Consider the following 23,301-nt stretch of genomic DNA (forward strand, 5'->3'; position numbering starts at 1 on the left):
CTGGAAATGAGATGTTTGAGGACAATGTGTGGTGTGAGGTGGTTTGATCGAGTAAGTAACGTAAGGGTAAGAGAGATGTGTGGAAATAAAAAGAGCGTGGTTGAGAGAGCAGAAGAGGGTGTTTTGAAATGGTTTGGGCACATGGAGAGAATGAGTGAGGAGAGATTGACCAAGAGGATATATGTGTCGGAGGTGGAGGGAACGAGGAGAAGAGGGAGACCAAATTGGAGGTGGAAAGATGGAGTGAAAAAGATTTTGTGTGATCGGGGCCTGAACATGCAGGAGGGTGAAAGGAGGGCAAGGAATAGAGTGAATTGGAGTCATGTGGTATACAGGGGTTGACGTGCTGTCAGTGGATTGAATCAAGGCATGTGAAGCGTCTGGGGTAAACCATGGAAAGCTGTGTAGGTATGTATATTTGCGTGTGTGGACGTGTGTATGTACATGTGTATGGGGGGGGGGGGGGCCCATTTCTTTCGTCTGTTTCCTTGCGCTACCTCGCAAACGCGGGAGACAGCGACAAAGTATAAAAAAAAAAAAAAAAAAAAAAAATATATATATATATATATACATATATATATATATATTTTCTTTTTTCTATTTTTTTATACTAATCGCCATTTCCTGCATTAGCGAGGTAGCGTTAAGAACAGAGGATGAGGACTGGGCCTCTGAGGGAATATCCTCACCTGGCCCCTTTCTCTGTTTCTTCTTTTGGAAAAAAAAAAAAAAATGGGAGGATTTCCAGCCTCCCGCTCCCTTCCCTTTTAGTTGCCTTCTACGACACGCAGGGAATACGTGGGAAGTATTCTTTCTCCCCTATCCCCAGGGATGTATATATATATATATATATATATATATATATATATATATATATATATATATATATATATATTTTTTTTTTCAAACCATTCGCCACTTCCCGCATCAGCGAGGTAGCGTTAAGAACAGAGGACTGGGCCATTGAGTGAATATCCTCACCTGGCCCCCTTCTCTGTTCCTTCTTTTGGAAAATTAAAAAAAATTGAGAGGGGAGGATTTCCAGCCCCCTGCTCCCTCCCCTTTTAGTCGCCTTCTACGACATGCAGGGAATACGTGGGAAGTATTCTTTCTCTCCTATCCCCATGGATAATATATATATATATATATATATATATATATATATATATATATATATATATATATCCTTTTTTTTTTTTTTTTTGCTTTGTCGCTGTCTCCCGCGTTTGCGAGGTAGCGCAAGGAAACAGACGAAAGAAATGGCCCAACCCACCCCCATACACATGTATATACATAAGTCCACACACACAAATATACATACCTACACAGCTTTCCATGGTTTACCCCAGACTCTTCACATGCCCTGATTCAATCCACTGACAGCACGTCAACCCCGGTATACCACCTCCATCCAATTCACTCTATTCCTTGCCCTCCTTTCACCCTCCTGCATGTTCAGGCCCCTGATCACACAAAATCTTTTTCACTCCATCTTTCCACCTCCAATTTGGTCTCCCACTTCTCCTTGTTCCCTCCACCTCCGACACATATATCCTCTTGGTCAATCTTTCCTCACTCATTCTCTCCATGTGCCCAGTATGTTTACCATACAGTGGTTAAATTGATGAGAACTACTATTGACGTTTGTGTAAATAAATTATACATTTCCCTTTTCCATAGCCAGAGGTTGAACCATTATGTGACATTCATTCTTTCATTTCATTTCAAGCTAGAAGTTTCAGTTTTCTAAATTATTTCTTACATTTTTCATATGTATATATATGTATATGTGTGTGTGTGTGTATATGTGCGTATGTATGTGTATGTATATATATATATATATATATATATATTATATTTTATTATTATACTTTGTCGCTGTCTCCCGCGTTTGCGAGGTAGCGCAAGGAAACAGACGAAAGAAATGGCCCAACCCCCCCCCATACACATGTATATACATACGTCCACACACGCAAATATACATACCTACACAGCTTTCCATGGTTTACCCCAGACGCCTCACATGCCCTGATTCAATCCACTGACAGCACGTCAACCCCGGTATACCACATCGCTCCAATTCACTCTATTCCTTGCCCTCCTTTCACCCTCCTGCATGTTCAGGCCCCGATCACACAAAATCTTTTTCACTCCATCTTTCCACCTCCAATTTGGTCTCCCTCTTCTCCTCGTTCCCTCCACCTCCGACACATATATCCTCTTGGTCAATCTTTCCTCACTCATCCTCTCCATGTGCCCAAACCACTTCAAAACACCCTCTTCTGCTCTCTCAACCACGCTCTTTTTATTTCCACACATCTCTCTTACCCTTACGTTACTCACTCGATCAAACCACCTCACACCACACATTGTCCTCAAACATCTCATTTCCAGCACATCCATCCTCCTGCGCACAACTCTATCCATAGCCCACGCCTCGCAACCATACAACATTGTTGGAACCACTATTCCTTCAAACATACCCATTTTTGCTTTCCGAGATAATGTTCTCGACTTCCACACATTCTTCAAGGCCCCCAGGATTTTCGCCCCCTCCCCCACCCTATGATCCACTTCCGCTTCCATGGTTCCATCCGCTGCCAGATCCACTCCCAGATATCTAAAACACTTCACTTCCTCCAGTTTTTCTCCATTCAAACTCACCTCCCAATTGACTTGACCCTCAACCCTACTGTACCTAATAACCTTGCTCTTATTCACATTTACTCTTAACTTTCTTCTTCCACACACTTTTCCAAACTCAGTCACCAGCTTCTGCAGTTTCTCACATATATATATATATATATATATATATATTATCCCTGGGGATAGGAGTGAAAGAATACTTCCCACGCATTCCTCGCGTGTCGTAGAAGGCGACTAGAGGGGACAGGGAGCGGGGGGCCAGAAATCCTCCCCTCCTTGTATTTTTTTAACTTTCTAAAATGGGAAACAGATATATATATATATATATATATATATATATAGAGGATGTGTGGATCAGGTGTTTGCTTTGAAGAATGTATGTGAGAAATACTTAGAAAAGCAAATGGATTTGTATGTAGCATTTATGGATCTGGAGAAGGCATATGATAGAGTTGATAGAGATGCTCTGTGGAAGGTATTAAGAATATATGGTGTGGGAGGCAAGTTGTTAGAAGCAGCGACAAAGCAAAAAAAAAAAAAAAAAAAATATATATATATATGTGTGTGTGTGTTTGTGTCTGAAGCATCAGGGGTTAACCATGGAAAGTTTTGTGGGGCCTGGATGTGGAAAGTTAGCTGTGGTTTTGGTGCATGACACATGACAGCCAGAGACTGAGTGTGAATGAATGTGGCCTTTTGTCCTTTCCTATTGCAACCTCGCGGGGGAAGGGGGATGCTGTTTCATGTGTGGTGGGGTAGCGATGGGAGTGAATAAAGGCAGCATGTGCATGTGGGTGGGTTGCGCCATTCTTTTGTCTGTTTCCTTGCGCTACCTCACTAATGCGGGAGACAGCAACAAAGTAATATAAATATAAAAAATAATATATATGTATGTGCGTACGAGTAGGAAGAGAGGAAAGTGATTGGTTCCCAGTGAATGTTGATTTGCAGCAGGGATGCGTGATGTCTCCATGGTTGTTTAATTTGTTTATGGATGGGGTGGTTAGGAAGGTGAATGCAAGAGTTTTGGAGAGAGGGGCAAGTATGCAGTCTGTTGTGGATTAGAGGGCTTGGGAAGTGAGTCAGTTGTTGTTCACTGATGATACAACACTGGTGGCTGATTTGGGTGAGAAACTGCAGAAGTTGGTGACTGAGTTTTGCAAAGTGCGTGAGAGAAGAAAGCTGAGAGCAAATGTGAATAAGAGCAAGTTTATTAGGTACAGTAGGGTTGAGGAACAAGCTATTTGGGAGGTAAGTTTGAAAGGAGAAAAACTGGAGGAAGTGAAGTGTTATAGATGTCTGAGCGTGGATTCGGCAGCAGATGGAAGCGGAAGTGAGTAACAGGGTGGGGGAGGGGGTGAAGGTTTGGGAGTGTTGAAGAATGTATGGAAGGCAAGAACGTTATCTAGGAGAGCAAAAATGGGTATCTTTGAAGGAATAGTGGTTCTAACAATGTTATATGGTTGTGGGGCATGGGCTATAGATATGGTTGTGCGGAGGAAGGTGGATGTGTTGGAAATGAGATGTTTGAGGACAGTGTGTGGTGTGAGGTGGTTTGATCGAGTAAGTAATGAAAGGGTAAAAGAGATCTGTGGTAATAAAAAGTGTGTGGTTGAGAGAGCAGAAGAGGGTGTGTTAAAATAATTTGGTCATATAAAGTGAGTGAGTGAGGAAAGATTGACAAAGAGGATATATATGTCAGAGGTAGAGGGAACGAGGAGAAGCGGGAGACCAAACTGGAGATGGAAGGATGGAGTGAAAAAGATTTTGAGCAATCGGGGCCTGAACATACCGGAGGGTGAAAGGTATGCAAGGAATAGAGTGAAATGGAACGATGTGGTATACCGGGGTCGACATGCTGTCAGTGGATTGAACCAGAGCATGTGAAGCGTCTCGGGTAAACCAAGGAGAGTTTTGTGGGGCCTGGATGTGGAAAGGGAGCTGTGGTATCGGTGCATTATACATGACTGCTAGAGACTGAATGTGAGCGAATGTGGCCTTTGTTGTCTTTTCCTAGCGCTACCTCACGCACATGTGGGGGGAGGGAGATGTCATTTCATGTGTGGCGGGGTGGCGACGGGAATGAATAAGGGCAGACAGTATGAATTATGTACATGTGTATATATGTATATGTCTGTGTGTGTATATATATGTATACATTGAGGTGTATAGGTATGTATATGTGCGTGTGTGGACGTGTATGTATCTGCATGTGTATGTGGTTGGGTTGGGCCATTCTTTCGTCTGTTTCCTTGCGCTACCTCGCTAACGCGGGAGACAGTGACAAAATATAATAAATATGAGTAAATAACTATATTCCTATGAGTCCACGGGGAAAATGAAACACGTTAAGTTCCCAAGTGCACTTTCGTGTAATGATCACATCATCAGGGGAGACACAAGAGAGAAATATAATAGTCAGTTGATACACATCGAAGAGACGAAATATGCAGGTGTATATGAGTGGATGGGCCATTCTTTGACTGTTTTCTGGCACTACCTTGCTGACATGGGAAATGGCGTGAAGTATAATAATAATAATAATAATAATAATAATAATAATAATAATTGGGAGGTAAGTTTGAATGGAGAAAAACTGAAGGAAGTAAAGTGTTTTAGATATCTGGGAGTGGATCTGGCAGCGGATGGAACCATGGAAGCGGAAGTGAATCATAGGGAGGGGGAGGGGGCGAAAATCCTGGGAGCCTTGAAGAATGTTTGGAAGTCGAGAACATTATCTCCAAAAGCAAAAATGGGTATGTTTGAAGGAATAGTGGTTCCAACAATGTAGTATGGTTGCGAGGCGTGGGCTATGGATAGAGTTGTGCGCAGGAGGGTGGATGTGCTGGAAATGAGATGTTTGAGGACAATATGTGGTGTGAGGTGGTTTGATCGAGTAAGTAATGTAAGGGTAAGAGAGATGTGTGGAAATAAAAAGAGCATGGTTGAGAGAGCAGAAGAGGGTGTTTTGAAATGGTTTGGGCACATGGAGAGAATGAGTGAGGAAAGATTGACCAAGAGGATATATGTGTTGGAGGTGGAGGGAACGAGGAGAAGTGGGAGACCAAATTGGAGGTGGAAAGATGGAGTGAAAAAGATTTTGTGTGATCGGGGCCTGAACATGCAGGAGGGTGAAAGGCGGGCAAGGAATAGAGTGAATTGGATCGATGTGGTATACCAGGGTCGACGTGCTGTCAATGGATTGAATCAGGGCATGTGAAGCGTCTGGGGTAAACCATGGAAAGTTCTGTGGGGCCTGGATGTGGAAAGGGAGCTGTGGTTTCGGGCATTATTACATGACAGCTAGAGACTGAGTGTGAACGAATGGGGCCTTTGTTGTCTTTTCCTAGCGCTACCTCGCACACATGAGGGGGGAGGGGGATGTTATTCCATGTGTGGCGAGGTGGTGATGGGAATAAATAAAGGCAGGCAGTATGAATTATGTACATGTGTATATATGTATATGTCTGTGTGTGTATATATATGTGTACATTGAGATGTATAGGTATGTATACTTGCATGTGTGGACGTGTATGTATATACATGTGTATGGGGTGGGTTAGGCCATTTCTTTCATCTGTTTCCTTGCGCTACCTCGCAAACGCGGGAGACAGCGACAAAGCAAAATAAAAAATAAATAGATAAATAATAATAATAATTATATTTTTATATTTTTTATACTTTGTCGCTGTCTCCCGCGTTTGTGAGGTAGCGCAAGGAAACAGACGAAAGAAATGGCCCACCCCCCCCCCCATACACATGTATATACATACGTCCACACACGCAAATATACATACCTACACAGCTTTCCATGGTTTACCCCAGACGCTTCACATGCCCCGATTCAATCCACTGACAGCACGTCAACCCCGGTATACCACATCGCTCCAATTCACTCTATTCCTTGCCCTCCTTTCACCCTCCTGCATGTTCAGGCCCCGATCACACAAAATCCTTTTCACTCCATCCTTCCACCTCCAATTTGGTCTCCCTCTTCTCCTTGTTCCCTCCACCTCCGACACATATATCTTCTTGGTCAATCTCTCCTCACTCATCCTCTCCATGTGCCGAAACCACTTCAAAACACCCTCTTCTGCTCTCTCAACCACGCTCTTTTTATTACCACACATCTCTCTTACCCTTACGTTACTCACTCGATCAAACCACCTCACACCACACATTGTCCTCAAACATCTCATTTCCAGCACATCCATCCTCCTGCGCACAACTCTATCCATAGCCCACGCCTCGCAACCATACAACATTGTTGGAACCACTATTCCTTCAAACATACCCATTTTTGCTTTCCGAGATAATGTTCTCGACTTCCACACATTCTTCAAGGCCCCCAGGATTTTCGCCCCCTCCCCCACCCTATGATCCACTTCCACTTCCATAGTTCCATCCGCTGCCAGATCCACTCCCAGATATCTAAAACACTTCACTTCCTCCAGTTTTTCTCCACTCAAACTCACCTCCCAATTGACTTGACCCTCAACCCTACTGTACCTAATAACCTTGCTCTTATTCACATTTACTCTTAACTTTCTTCTTCCACACACTTTTCCAAACTCAGTCACCAGCTTCTGCAGTTTCTCACATGAATCAGCCACCAGCGCTGTATCATCAGCGAACAACAACTGACTCACTTCCCAGGCTCTCTCATCCCCAACAGACTTCATACTTGCCCCTCTTTCCAAAACTCTTGCATTTACCTCCCTAACAACCCCATCCATAAACAAATTAAACAACCATGGAGACATCACACACCCCTGCCGCAAACCTACATTCACTGAGAACCAATCACTTTCCTCTCTTCCTACACGTACACATGCCTTACATCCTCGATAAAAACTTTTCACTGCTTCTAACAACTTTCCTCCCACACCATATATTCTTAATACCTTCCACAGAGCATCTCTATCAACTCTATCATATGCCTTCCCCAGATCCATAAATGCTACATACAAATCCATTTGCTTTTCTAAGTATTTCTCACATACATTCTTCAAAGCAAACACCTGATCCACACATCCTCTACCACTTCTGAAACCACACTACTCTTCCCCAATCTGATGCTCTGTACATGCCTTCACCCTCTCAATCAATACCCTCCCATATAATTTACCAGGAATACTCAACAAACTTATACCTCTGTAATTTGAGCACTCACTCTTATCCCCTTTGCCTTTGTACAATGGCACTATGCACGCATTCCGCCAATCCTCAGGCACCTCACCATGAGTCATACATACATTAAATAACCTTACCAACCAGTCAACAATACAGTCACCCCCTTTTTTAATAAATTCCACTGCAATACCATCCAAACCTGCTGCCTTGCCGGCTTTCATCTTCCGCAAAGCTTTCACTACCTCTTCTCTGTTTACCAAATCATTTTCCCTAACCCTCTCACTTTGCACACCACCTCGACCAAAACACCCTATATCTGCCACTCTATCATCAAACACATTCAACAAACCTTCAAAATACTCACTCCATCTCCTTCTCACATCACCACTACTTGTTATCACCTCCCCATTTGCGCCCTTCACTGAAGTTCCCATTTGCTCCCTTGTCTTACGCACTTTATTTACCTCCTTCCAGAACATCTTTTTATTCTCCCTAAAATTTAATGATATCCTCTCGCCCCAACTCTCATAATAATAATAATAATAATAATAATAATAATAATAATAATAATAAAAATGCTGCAGATACCCCTTCCCAAATCTGGAATGCTTGGGACCTGAGCCACCCTGGACTTAGGTTGTGTATTTTGTTATTCAACCTGTTATGTAAGGACAGTATAAATGAAGTATGAAAAATTATATAAAGGTTGATATTTACTTAGAAATTTTGTTGTTGCTAATTCTGCATACGAAGTTTTTGTAAGATGGATCTTCTTTGGTTGCATTTCATTTGAGGACAAAGAAGCATTTTACATGATCTCTTGGGAAAGGATGGATAAAGCTGTACCTATAGTTGAAGTTGTTGGCTTTATAGAATTTTCCCTATGTTCAATACCTTTCTTGAATGCTTTTAGCAGTTTCAGCTGTTTCTTATACTTAGGCTTTCTTGCATGAATGATTTCTTGAATTTTGATTACATTCATAGTGTGTGGTTCTTCGATAAAGCTCCTTTGCTTTGTCTTTTATTAGTTCCTGAGTAAGGCTGAGACATTTAGCAATGAAAATTTTTCCTGTTTCCTCAAATTATCATCTTCAGTGTTAGTAACATGCAAGGGTGCATTGAGGGAAAAGGGCACATTTCAAGTATCGCACATGTAATGCAAATTTATTTTGAGGTGAATCATACAAAAAGTGAATAGATCTTATTTGCTCCTCGTCAGGTGGCGTAATAAATAAATTCAATAATCAGATCTATTCTTGTATATTAACCTACAACAGGGATCTCAAAATTACTTTTATGATACAAAGCTGTATGTAAGAGATGAAAGTCCCTGCATTTCTACAGTTAAAACCTCCCGTTACTTATCTATTTGAAGACATCATTTGCATCATTCTGATTCACAGAAGTGTCCTGAATGGCATGCAGCATCATGTCTGACAATCTTTTTTATTTCCAAAGGCTATGCAGTCTAGTTTTCATAAGATTCAATTTAAAAAAAATAAAATTTACAGTGGGTGTTGATAATGAATGAATAGCTTATACTGCAATACTCCTACAAAGAGTGAGAAACATCATAAAGCTCATTTTCCTTTATGCAATTCAATAGTTCTTAAACATTATACTTTGAACAGGGATATGCTGAATAAAATACTTTCAGTTCTGTTAGAACCTATTTTCTACTCTTCTTGAAAGCCATACAATCGACAAATCTCGATCAACCCTGTCATATGCTGTCTCCAGATATTTAAATGTTGCATATGAGTCCTTTTTCTCTTAATATTTCTCACACTCATTCTTCAAACCAAATACCTGATCTACACATCCTCCACCACTACCAGATTTTTTTTAAGCCATGTCCATAACAGTGTGCAAAGAAAGCCTGCTCATGCTGATGAATCCCAGATTGTATTCCTTTGTAAGGCTCCCTCATGTTGGCAGCTCCATCATAACCTTGACCTCTAATGTTGTCAGTGTTTACGACTTCTTTTCAAGAAAGAACAGTACATCTTTTACCAGTTTTCCATGTGTAGTTTACTGACTATCAACCACTTAAATGAATCACTTTGTAATTTTTTTGTCTGTGCACGACAAAGAACACTGCTTATATAGTAGAGCAAGAATATCTATTTTTTGTCTTTGCTTATCTAGCATGGATTTTTTCTCAATGCTTACCATTTCCGATGTTTTCTTTCACATTTCTTTTAAAGCAATTTCATTGAACCATCCCCAGCAGATGTGCTTCACAGGAGGAATCTTTTATTTTTGAATGGCATTTTTTTCCATTTTTTACTTCTCTTGTTTTCCAGAATGACAGTTGTTGCTGCCACCTGTCTTAAGACATGAAAAGCGAACAATTAAAAGAGAACACTGCATCTTTTCTAGGAGATTATTCCATCCAATGGTTCTTCAATCCATTGCTTATGAAAGGAACACTGAGATGAGTTTTTTGGAAGAGAAATGTTGCATGGTTGGCATTGTCCATCAAAATTACAAAATTCAACAAACCTCTCATTGCACTGGATGTGACATTTGTATAAGAGCATGACTGGTTGGAAATTTCAATGCAAGCAAACCAAGAAATTGATATTCAGGAACATCTGTTTCAGTTTTGGCAATAAACCCCTGTTCATCTGTGGTTTCAGTGCGAAGCTGTTCTTCCCTCACATCAACTGTGCAGTCACGGTGTTGCATTTCTCACCATACTCAGTACTCTCTACATGCTAGCACAAATACTAAATATCCTACGAAGAAAAAGTCTGGATTCTGGCATTATTCCCGAAAGTCTGGAACTGACTCACTACCCACTCCACAAAGGTGCAAGCAAAGCAGTCCCACAAAACTATCAACTGATAGCATTAACACTGCACAGTCAAAATCTTTGAAATTTCAGAGTCCTAGGAGACAAACTGACTGACAATTTTTAGAACTGAACAATTTACATAGTCCAGGACAACTTGGTTCCAGGTGGGAAGACCTTGCCTCTCTCAGTTGTTTGACCACTATGATAGGATCGTTGAAGCTCATGAAAGCAAAATACTACTAACCTAATATGGAAAAGCACTTGACAAATGTGAGTATGATTTCATAGCAAATAAAATGCAAAAGACAGGAATAACCTGAAAAACTGAGAAACAGATATGCAACTTTTTAACTAGATAACTACACAGTAGTGAACCATGCCATCTCTAGTGCCTCCATGGTAAAAGCTCAGATGCACAGTGAACTTTTCTTGCACCCCTCTTGTTCCCTATTCTTGAATCTGACATTGATGCAAAAATGAGCCACTGTTTCATGTCATCTTTTCCTGATGATACAGGAATAAGTATGAAAATCACATCAGTAGAGGAAGCTGAAAGGCTTCAAAGAGACAAAGTCTTTAACTGGTCAAGTGAAAAAACATGCTTTTCAATGGAAGTAAGTTTCAACTCCAACTGGAGAAAAATGAAGAGATTGAAAACAATCTGAATACTAGACAGATACAGGCACTCATAAACCAGTAGAATGACGTGAAAGAGTTGTTACAAGTAATAATGTCTAACAGCCTAACCTTCACTGAACACAAAACAATGGTTGCTTCATGCAAAAGGATGGCAGGCTGGATCCTGCTGACCTTCAAGACAGGGAAAGAAAAACCAGTGATGAAGTTATTTTTGGTACTAACTCTTTCATTAATTTATTATTGCTGTGTTCTAAATCACCCTACAAGGTGGGCAAGATTTTGGAATAAGGAAATGCTCTGTGATCTTTTGCAGCCCATAATAATGAAGTAAAGGAACTAAATTACTGAGAGCAGCTGAAATCTCTGAGGGTATACTCCCTGGAGCACAGATGGATGAACTAAAATATCATCTATATGCACTTAGAAAATCCTAGAAGACATGGTTCCCAACTTACATATAGAAATAACATCCTAGTGGTACAACGGCATGGAAGACCTTGTGAAATACTACCTCTGAAATTCAAAGGTGCAATATGCACAAAAAGAAAGAGAACACCTTAAACATCCAGGGCTCAAGGCTCTTCAGCACCTTTCCTGCTATCATTAGAAACAACATGGGATGCATAGTAGGGAAGTTTGAGAGTGCACTGGACAAGCATCTACAAAGTGTACCTGACCAGTCAGGCTGTTGGGGCTATGTTGGTCTAAGGGCTGTGACTTCCAATACCTTAATCAGCCAATGACCCAATTCAACAGTCTAGGCACTGCCTTGGCTTTAGGGATAGAACACCCTCAAAGACTTCATAAGGTATTCACCTTGTCCTGCCTGTGACCCTCTTTTCCCTGGGTTCAACCTCTGTATCTGCTGTTTGTCCTCTGTCTTACAATGATTCTCCTTCAGCTCACCCCTGCTGCGACTACTGGACCTCAACTAGCTCTGTTAAGAACAGCATGATTTTGCCCTCTCCTGATACTCTCTCCTTTCTTTTTCTGTCTCATCTCGTTTCATGGCATGGTAGTGAAAGGGAAATTCAATTTTTTAACATAAGCATTTTACAAAGTTGGTTCTAGAACAGAAAGAATTACCCTAATCTACTGAAAACCAAGAATTTGTGCTACAGAATATGAGATATGGCCAAAATCCAGCAAATTTCACAACATAAAATCAAGGCCATGAGAGGAGCAGATCCTTTCCTGCCAACTTACCAGATTTCATATGAGGATCTTGGGAAAGATAGAACAAGGAAAGTCAAACTGCAATTTCTACCACCAAAAATATCAAAACACTAAGTTACAAGTACAGTATATTTCATTGCATTATGATGTGTGAGATGTATCATACATTAATACTACCTAACCTGATATTATACCATCAACTTGACACTATGTCAACAATATCTTACCCAAATTATGCTTTGAATAAAGAGAAAATTGAAATGACAAAAATGCTCTGTGGATGTGTAGGGGAACATGTTAGCTGGGTTTGGAAGGCATAGAAATTGACAAAAATGATATTACTCCGGCATTTAAAACAATTAGACCCATATAAGGCCCTTGGTCCTAATGAAGTCTTCCCATATTTACTGAAGGAATATATGGAGGTACTTGCTAGGCCACTCAAAGTATTGCTCAGAAGATCACAAGGGAAGAGGCAGTTCCATATACATGGAAGAGGTTACATAGCATGTTTATATATAAGAAAGGGAATAAGGAAATCCCACTAAACTACAGGCTAGTCTCACTAACATGCATGGTTTGTATATCATTGGAAAAGATAATCAGAAAGCAAATGAATAATTGTAGGAAAAAGCAAAACTATGTAATTGACTGGCAACACAGGGGAAAGGTCATGCATCACTAAGCTTCTACACATTCCTGATATGTACTCTTGTTTTGTTTAAGTCAAAGAAAGGGGTGGGTAGACTGTATGTTCTTGGAGTGCTAAAAAGTCGTTGATACTGCCCCATCGCTGGTTGATAAAGTAACTAGAATTACATGCACAAATAAAAGGCAGACTCTTCCCTGGATAGAAGATTATCTTAGTGGGTTGGGGTTACAGGCTGTTGAACTCTGTATCTTCTTTTGACTTTTCCACTACAAATAATCTTTTTTTCCATTAAGAGATAGGTCTACAAACACCTTCAAACCCTAATCAGTTTCTACTTCCTTTCTCTTCAACTTTTTTCTTTCATCCAAGATAGCCTTGATTAGGCCATATTATTTGTCTGTGCCATGTCAATTACTTTAAGAAAAAAGGTAAAAATCAAAGTTATTACAGAGAGTGATGTAGCAATTAGCATTCCTGACTGTGATACATTCACAGGCTTTCCAGGGTCGAGTGCATAAGTTCGAATTCCAGTTGCAGCAGTCAGTCTACAGTCAACCCAGCTGTTCATCCACCCCTAGGGGTTGGCCAACCCCTAGGATGGATGAACAGTTGGGTTGATTGTGGAGTGACTGCCACAACTGGGATTCAAACTTATGTGCTCAACCCTTGGTGGCCTATGAGTATATTACGGTCAGGAACACTATATATATATATTTTTTTTTTTTTTTTCTGTCTCCCACGTTTGCGAGGTAGCGCAAGGAAACAGACGAAAGAAATGGCCCAACCCACCCCCATACACATGTATATACATACGTCCACACACGCAAAATATACATACCTACACAGCTTTCCATGGTTTACCCCAGACGCTTCACATGCCCCGATTCAATCCACTGACAGCACGTCAACCCCGGTATACCACATCGATCCAATTCACTCTATTCCTTGCCCTCCTTTCACCCTCCTGCATGTTCAGGCCCCGATCACACAAAATCTTTTTCACTCCATCTTTCCACCTCCAATTTGGTCTCCCTCTTCTCCTCGTTCCCTCCACCTCCGACACATATATCCTCTTGGTCAATCTTTCCTCACTCATTCTCTCCATGTGCCCAAACCATTTCAAAACACCCTCTTCTGCTCTCTCAACCATGCTCTTTTTATTTCCACACATCTCTCTTACCCTTACATTACTTACTCGATCAAACCACCTCACACCACACATTGTCCTCAAACATCTCATTTCCAGCACATCCACCCTCCTGCGCACAACTCTATCCATAGCCCACGCCTCGCAACCATACAACATTGTTGGAGCCACTATTCCTTCAAACATACTCATTTTTGTTTTCCGAGATAATGTTCTCGACTTCCACACATTCTTCAAGGCTCCCAGAATTTTTGCCCCCTCCCCCACCCTATGATCCACTTCCGCTTCCATGGTTCCATCCGCTGCCAGATCCACTCCCAGATATCTAAAACACTTCACTTCCTCCAGTTTTTCTGCATTCAAACTCACCTCCCAATTGACTTGACCCTCAACCCTACTGTACCTAATAACCTTGCTCTTATTCACATTTACTCTTAACTTTCTTCTTTCACACACTTTATATAATTGGGAGGTAAGTTTGAATGGAGAAAAACTTGAGGAAGTAAAGTGTTTTAGATATCTGGGAGTGGATCTGGCAGCAGATGGAACCATGGAAGCGGAAGTGAATCATAGGGTGGGGGAGGGGGAGGGGGCGAAAATCCTGGGAGCCTTGAAGAATGTGTGGAAGTCGAGAACATTATATTGGAAAGCAAAAATGGGTATGTTTGAAGGAATAGTGGTTCCAACAATGTTGTATGGTTGCGAGGCGTGGGCTATGGATAGAGTTGTGCGCAGGAGGGTGGATGTGCTGGAAATGAGATGTTTGAGGACAATGTGTGGTGTGAGGTGGTTTGATCGAGTAAGTAATGTAAGGGTAAGAGAGATGTGTGGAAATAAAAAGAGCATGGTTGAGAGAGCAGAAGAGGGTGTTTTGAAATGGTTTGGGCACATGGAGAGAATGAGTGAGGAAAGATTGACCAAGAGGATATATGTATTGGAGGTGGAGGGAACGAGGAGAAGTGGGAGACCAAATTGGAGGTGGAAAGATGGAGTGAAAAAGATTTTCTGTGATCGGGGCCTGAACATGCAGGAGGGTGAAAGGCGGGCAAGGAATAGAGTGAATTGGATCGATGTGGTATACCGGGGTTAACGTGCTGTCAGTGGATTGAATCAGGGCATGTGAAGCGTCTGGGGTAAACCATGGAAAGTTGTGTGGGGCCTGGATGTGGAAAGGGAGCTGTGGTTTCGGGCATTATTGCATGACAGCTAAAGACTGAGTGTGAACGAATGGGGCCTTTGTTTTCTTTTCCTAGTGCTACCTGGCACACATGAGGGGGGAGGGGGATGGTATTCCATGTGTGGCGAGGTGGCAATGGGAATGAATAAAGGCAGACAGTGTGTATTGTGTGCATGTGTATATATGTATGTGTCTGTGTGTGTATATATATATGTATATTGAGATGTATGGGTATGCATATTTGCGTGTGTGGACGTGTATGTATATACATGTGTATGGGGGTGGGTTGGGCCATTTCTTTCGTCTGTTTCCTTGCGCTACCTCGCAAACACGGGAGACAGTGACAAAGCAAAATAATAACAAAATAATAATAATATATATATATATATATATATATATATATATATATATATATATATATATATATTGGAAAGTTTTGGAAAGAGGGGCAAGTATGAAGTCTGTTGTGGATGAGAGAGCTTGGGAAGTGAGTCAGTTGTTGTTCGCTGATGATACAGCGCTGGTGGCTGATTTATGTGAGAAACTGCAGAAGCTGGTGACTGAGTTTGGTAAAGTGTGTGAAAGAAGAAAGTTAAGAGTAAATGTGAATAAGAGCAAGGTTATTAGGTTCAGTAGGGTTGAGGGTCAAGTCAATTGGGAGGTAAGTTTGAATGGAGAAAAACTGGAGGAAGTAAAGTGTTTTAGATATCTGGGAGTGGATCTGGCAGCGGATGGAACCATGGAAGCGGAAGTGAATCATAGTGTGGGGGAGGGAGCGAAAATCCTGGGAGCCTTGAAGAATGTGTGGAAGTCGAGAACATTATCTCGGAAAGCAAAAATGGGTATGTTTGAAGGAATAGTGGTTCCAACAATGTTGTATGGTTGCGAGGCGTGGGCTATGGATAGAGTTGTGCGCAGGAGGATGGATGTGCTGGAAATGAGATGTTTGAGGACAATGTGTGGTGTGAGGTGGTTTGATCGAGTAAGTAACGTAAGGGTAAGAGAGATGTGTGGAAATAAAAAGAGCGTGGTTGAGAGAGCAGAAGAGGGTGTTTTGAAATGGTTTGGGCACATGGAGAGAATGAGTGAGGAAAGATTGACCAAGAGGATATATGTGTTGGAGGTGGAGGGAACGAGGAGAAGTGGGAGACCAAATTGGAGGTGGAAAGATGGAGTGAAAAAGATTTTGTGTGATCGGGGCCTGAACATGCAGGAGGGTGAAATGCGGGCAAGGAATAGAGTGAATTGGATCGATGTGGTATACCGGGGTTAACGTGCTGTCAGTGGATTGAATCAGGGTATGTGAAGCGTCTGGGGTAAACCATGGAAAGTTGTGTGGGGCCTGGATGTGGAAAGGGAGCTGTGGTTTCGGGCATTATTGCATGACAGCTAGAGACTGAGTGTGAACGAATGGGGCCTTTGTTGTCTTTTCCTACTGCTACCTGGCTTACATGAGGGGGGAGGGGGATGGTATTCCATGTGTGGCGAGGTGGCGATGGGAATGAATAAAGGCAGACAGTGTGTATTGTGTGCATGTGTATATATGTATGTGTCTGTGTGTGTATATATATGTGTATATTGAGATGTATGGGTATGTATATTTGCGTGTGTGGACGTGTATGTATATACATGTGTATGGGGGTGGGTTGGGCCATTTCTTTCGTCTGTTTCCTTGCGCTACCTCGCAAACACGGGAGACAGTGACAAAGCAAAATTATAAAAAAATAATAATATATATATATATATATATATATATATTTTTTTTTTTTTTCCAAAAGAAGGAACAGAGGGGGCCAGGTGAGGATATTCCAAAAAAGGCCCAGTCCTCTGTTCTTAACGCTACCTCGCTAACGCGGGAAATGGCGAATAGTTTAAAAGAAAAAAAATATATATATATATATATATATATATATATATATATATATATATATATATATATATATATATATATATTTTTTTTTTTTTTTTTTTTTCATACTATTCGCCATTTCCCGCGATAGCGAGGTAGCGTTAAGAACAGAGGACTGGGCCTTTGAGGGTATACCCTCACCTGGCCCCCTTCTCTGTTCCTTCTTTTGGAAAATTAAAAAATATATAATATATATTGGAAAGTTTTGGAAAGAGTGGCAAGTATGAAGTCTGTTGTGGATGAGAGAGCTTGGGAAGTGAGTCAGTTGTTGTTCGCTGATGATACAGCGCTGGTGGCTGATTCATGTGAGAAACTGCAGAAGCTGGTGACTGGGTTTGGTAAAGTGTGTGAAAGAAGAAAGTTAAGAGTAAATGTGAATAAGAGCAAGGTTATTAGGTTCAGTAGGGTTGAGGGTCAAGTCAATTGGGAGGTAAGTTTGAATGGAGAAAAACTGGAGGAAGTAAAGTGTTTTAGATATCTGGGAGTGGATCTGGCAGCGGATGGAACCATGGAAGCGGAAGTGGATCATAGGGTGGGGGAGGGGGCGAAAATCCTGGGAGCCTTGAAGAATGTGTGGAAGTCGAGAACATTATCTCGGAAAGCAAAAATGGGTATGTTTGAAGGAATAGTGGTTCCAACAATGTTGTATGGTTGCGAGGCGTGGGCTATGGATAGAGTTGTGTGCAGGAGGATGGATGTGCTAGAAATGAGATGTTTGAGGACAATGTGTGGTGTGAGGTGGTTTGATCGAGTAAGTAACGTAAGGGTAAGAGAGATGTGTGGAAATAAAAAGAGCGTGGTTGAGAGAGCAGAAGAGGGTGTTTTGAAATGGTTTGGGCACATGGAGAGAATGAGTGAGGAAAGATTGACCAAGAGGATATATGTGTTGGAGGTGGAGGGAATGAGGAGAAGTGGGAGACCAAATTGGAGGTGGAAAGATGGAGTGAAAAAGATTTTGTGTGATCGGGGCCTGAACATGCAGGAGGGTGAAATGCGGGCAAGGAATAGAGTGAATTGGATTGATGTGGTATACCGGGGTTGACGTGCTGTCAGTGGATTGAATCAGGGCATGTGAAGCGTCTAGGGTAAACCACGGAAAGCTGTGTAGGTATGTATATTTGCATGTGTGGACGTGTATGTATATACATGTGTATGGGGGTGGGTTGGGCCATTTCTTTCGTCTGTTTCCTTGCGCTACCTCGCAAACGCGGGAGACAGTGATAAAGCAAAAAAAAAAAAAAATATATGTATTGTTAATGGGATGGCCTTGATTAGGGCCTTAGCTACCCGTGCTGTCTCAGCTAACATAGAAAAAAAAGGCTACACAAAAAAAGGGTAGGCTTGAACTAAGACTGCATATATTGCATTGACTCAGCATACCCCCAAAGAGAGTACCTATGCTGGTAATTAATCTGGAGCACAAAAGACAAGCTTAAAATGAATTTTCACTATAAATTTCACTTGTAATCACTAATCTGTACAATAATTTTTGATGCAGTTTTTAGTGGTTCTAACTTGGAAATGTGCATCAGTAACCACAAAAATTCCAGGTCTAAGGAATTTCCTAAGTTAATGGAGCTTCACCAGAATAGCGTGTTTGTGGTACATTCTGAGATTTAGAGTTTCTGGATTTGCATCATCTACCTTTTATGATGGTGGTGATAATAATGATCATGAAAATGATTGAAATATTAATGAAATGAATTGGAAGTCCTTAAGTCACTTACAACTGCAGTTTGGAGTGAATTGATGTAAGGAATCTGAATGTAAACAATAAGTGAGCAGGTTGTGAGATTACATAATGTTAGGAATCATATTTTACTTCAGTCACGCTCCATTTTATAGATTAGTGTTGCCTCGTCTGCTTTCTTACAATTACTGGCACATTTGAGCTTGTGCATACACCCCATAGAGTAATTCCTCGTATAGTCAGAGTTGTGATCCTCTTTGGAATTTCTGATTTGATTCTTTGATTTACATTAGTATTGTTCAATTTATGCTTCTATCTATATATATGTTTTATTTCTTTTTTACTGATTCATTCAGCAATGCTTGTTGTATTTATCAAAATTTTCCAAAGTCTTATCATCTTACTGAATACCTTACCCTGCTTACATTCCCTTACTTTTGTACATTTTAGATTTATTTTTCTTCATGTTTCTGATAGTGGCCATTATGTCATCGTCAGTGTGTTTTTGATCAAGCATTATATGCAGATAACTACTTCTTTTAAATTGTACTTTTTGTGAAGTTTCCAGAAGTTTTTAATTGCATAATGCTGAGCAATAAGCCATCCATTAAGCAGTTTTAACTAATATCACCTTTTTTCTTTCAACCGGAAAAAATTATCTTTTACCACATTTCTTACTAATAAATTAACAGTAAAATTAGATCAGATTTGCCACACTTATTACAGCTAGTTTGATTCAGTGCCTAACTTATGATGTAAATAATGTGTAGTGTCACAGTGCATCAATAATGTCATTATGATATTTTTCTTACAGGCAGCGAGATGTCGAGTGAGGTGTCCAGTGGGTGCAGCGTGAGATCGCGCCCCACAAGCCAGACCAGTACCGACACTCTCACTTGTGATGACCTCCCAATGGCTGGTGATGCACCTGACATGCCCCCACCATCTACCATCCCTTCTGCTGGTCCTTCATCAACAGGCCCTTATCACCACCATCCACATCTTCATCATCATCATCATCACCATCATCACCACCTCCATCACAGTCATCACCCACATCCTGCGAGGAGGGCACGAACACCACGTCACCCACATCCATCTCTACAAACCCCAGACCCACCTAGAGAGTCACCTGCCTTAGAGTCCCCAATTGAACCTTTCCTGGATTCTGCATTTGTGAGTGACTGTGATGCATGTGATCCTGTTGAACACCATTCATCTGAAGAAGAGCTGGAAACACTCACAGGCTCTTGGTCTCGGGAAACAGGACCACCAGAGAAGCGGAAATGGTCACAAGTAGGCAGACCTTCTCTTACAGACTCAGGTAAGTTGCCTTCACTGACTGAATTTTTTATAATAATATTGTTTCATATCAGATGTTTCTTTCCAGTATATCATATAAGAGTTACGGCCTTGCATTTCCTTTTCTTTCAGTATTACTTTTTGTAATGAATTGATGACAAAGTTTTCCTGTTTATAACTTTGTCATTATGCTTCTTGTTTTTAGGAAGCAGTGACGAGGAAGTATGTGTATTGACCACTGGATCACACCCACCCGTCCAATTTAGAACCTCTCCGCCTCTTGAGGCTCACAAGCCCCTACGCTCTGTCTCCCCACCCACAAAAATGCTCAGTCTAGCAAGCAGTGGGCGGGAAGGCTTGTTGTCTGCAGGTGGAGCAGGAGAGACTAGTGGGTCACCAGGAGCTGTTGGTGGTAGTGAGGGTGGGACTCCCAGGGTGGAGGGTGGAGCCAGGGCGGCATCCCCTCGCAAGAGACACAGACACACGCCTCGCCCACACCAGATGCACCGCCCATGTCTAGACTTTGAGAAAATGCAACAGGTAATCATAGATACTAAACTTGGTTGAATATATTGTGATTACTTGCTAAAGGTAATCTTTGTAACTGTGCTTTTTTCTGGTAGTAAGTGGAACAAGATGCATGCAGTTTGATCATTTTTTTAGCCTTATTGTACAATTAGAAAAAATAGGCATTATTTTTTTATATTTCATTACAAGAAGAAAGACTGTAGTTCATGTCTGGTCAAAAATTTTAATACTGAAACAGGCACACAAGTATGCAGAGAATGAAAGAAAGTACATCACACAAAAGTTCATGATATTCATTTGAAAATCTAGTGTATGGGAATGCTGTGTTAGGACTTCTAAACATGTCACTTTTTCAAAATGAAAAGAAAGTAAATATGATAATCAAAGCTATAACTATGTGATATCATAGAACATTGGAATTTAATGTCAACAGATATGAGGCAGTCTTGTAACCATTGTGATAAAATTTTGTTCAAAAGGTAGTTAAATAATTTATCAACTGATTACTATTCTATGATAGTTATGTCGATAGCTGCTCATGATAAATGTAAATATTTTAGATTTAAGATTATTACAAGATTAGTTTTAGTAACTGTAAGGATCATATAGTGTAGATAACCATATAAACAGGATTTTTCTTATTGAGCTCTATGAATCTGTGTTAATGAGCAAATATACTCTTGTCAGTTATTATTCTGTTACTCATCTTGCCATATTCAGCAGAATGGTCTACATATAATCTTACATCTGAATAGAAAAACCATACACCAAAAGCTGTTTAGTTGTGATTATCAAAATGATACCAGTCAAACTTTATAATCCTCATTTTCATAAAAGCTTAACATTCATTCAGCTATTTTTGCATTAACTGGTATGTTGAAAATACATGCAAAATTTACTTTAGAAACACTTCACCACTTGTTGATAACTGAGCAGCCACAGTTAAGTGGACAATTGCAGTGTGTACTAGCTGTGTAAGCCTGATTGGTAAAGTTTGAGGATGTCAGGATCATGGCTAGCGTTCTTGAAAAGATTTTTTTTTTAACATGAATATGTAAATATCAATGTGTAAAGGCATTTCTGTAGATACAAAATGAATCCTGATTTGAACCACCCAATACCTCATTCCTCCAAAATAAGATATAACGTGTGTATTTTGTTTTTTTGCATATATTCTAAATTATAGAAGATATGGCAAAAATAGTACATGTAGTATTTAAGTCTAAATTTCACATGTCTTAGATTTGTGTCTTTGCTTAAAATTATGAATTAATATAGATCTTACTGTATTGTTGTAGAATTCTGATCATATTAAAAAGGAGTGTGGTCAGGCTTTGATCTCCTTCCTTATTAATCCATAATAGTTACTAAATACGTGTATGACATACATGACAAAGAACATAGTTTTGATTGGGTCTCCTGCATTTCTGTGTTTATGTATTTTGTAGTCTAAGTAAATTTGTTACTTCATTCACATCTTTTTTCAATGGTTGAAAAATTTGTATGTAATTTGGATTGATGTGTTTATGTGGAGCTGTTTGTTCCAACAGATTTCAACAGATTTTGCCATAGATTATAAACTTTATCAATAGCAATGAAATTCATGCTGAAATCAAGGCATTGTCTCAAAATGCCATTAATTCATTGTATGTGCTTTGCATCCTTAGACTCCTCAAACATTCCTCGTTCATATTCCATTGGCTCCCCACTTTTACAAAAGCTAAATATTTAAATACTTTATGAATTCAAAAACAGCAAAATTTATATATTTATATATATCTTCAAGATTATTCACCATTTACATAGTAGGATATCCATGTAGTAATTCCAAAATAACTGACTCATGTTGACAGTAAGAGCATTGATTCTGCAATAATCAAGATCAAATGGTTTGCAGTCAGCCAGTAATCACTCTTATTAATGTGCACAAAAAATAATGTGTAATATACTTGATATGTACTTGAATAAAAACTTTCTTGATGGAAAATGCTTAATTTCCATTGAGATGGGTTAATGTACATGTAAACATTTAAAAGGGTAAGAACTGCTTCACTTTTGATATAAGAGGAATGCCGTATTGGATATAGATTTGTTATGTAAATACACTAAAACCCCTGACTATGGACAATTTATTACAAAGTTGTTGTTGTCCTGGGTTGATAGAGGCTCAAGAGTAGTGAACTGTGTGGTGCTCCTAACAACAAAAGTTGTTAAGTGGCAGCTCATTGTTCCTTTGCCTACATTGTTCCCATTTTGCACACATTACATATTCAGGTAACATATTCCTTTCACATTTATTATTATTTGCATAAATGTAACTTGGCTTGCAGTGCATTAAGTATGAAATACAGTGATGGGCTTTTATAATGAAAATCTTTTGACCACATTCTGTCAAGACCATGTTTGTCTTATTTTGTCAGTCAGCTTTTAATATTTCTAAGGGGTTTAATTTAATCAGTTTTTGATATAAATTGCTTCTGTACATGCTGTTGTAAATTATTT

At 40.2% G+C, this 23,301-nt stretch overlaps 1 protein-coding gene across 7 annotated transcripts in view; it reads left to right on the top strand.

Moving 5' to 3' along the window:
- The window catches only part of LOC139753459 (uncharacterized), a 123,497-nt gene that overhangs the window by 75,449 nt on the left and 24,747 nt on the right, over positions 1–23,301 (top strand). For all 7 annotated transcript variants that reach the window (XM_071669998.1, XM_071670001.1, XM_071669995.1 and 4 more), the window contains exons 3-4: positions 19,784–20,293; positions 20,477–20,811. In XM_071669998.1, the coding sequence (XP_071526099.1) occupies positions 19,792–20,293; positions 20,477–20,811 (837 nt within the window). In that variant the 5' untranslated portion in view covers positions 19,784–19,791. The remainder of the gene's footprint in view (positions 1–19,783; positions 20,294–20,476; positions 20,812–23,301) is intronic.

This window comes from Panulirus ornatus, chromosome 14 (genome assembly GCF_036320965.1).
Source record: "Panulirus ornatus isolate Po-2019 chromosome 14, ASM3632096v1, whole genome shotgun sequence".
NCBI lineage: Eukaryota > Metazoa > Arthropoda > Malacostraca > Decapoda > Palinuridae > Panulirus > Panulirus ornatus.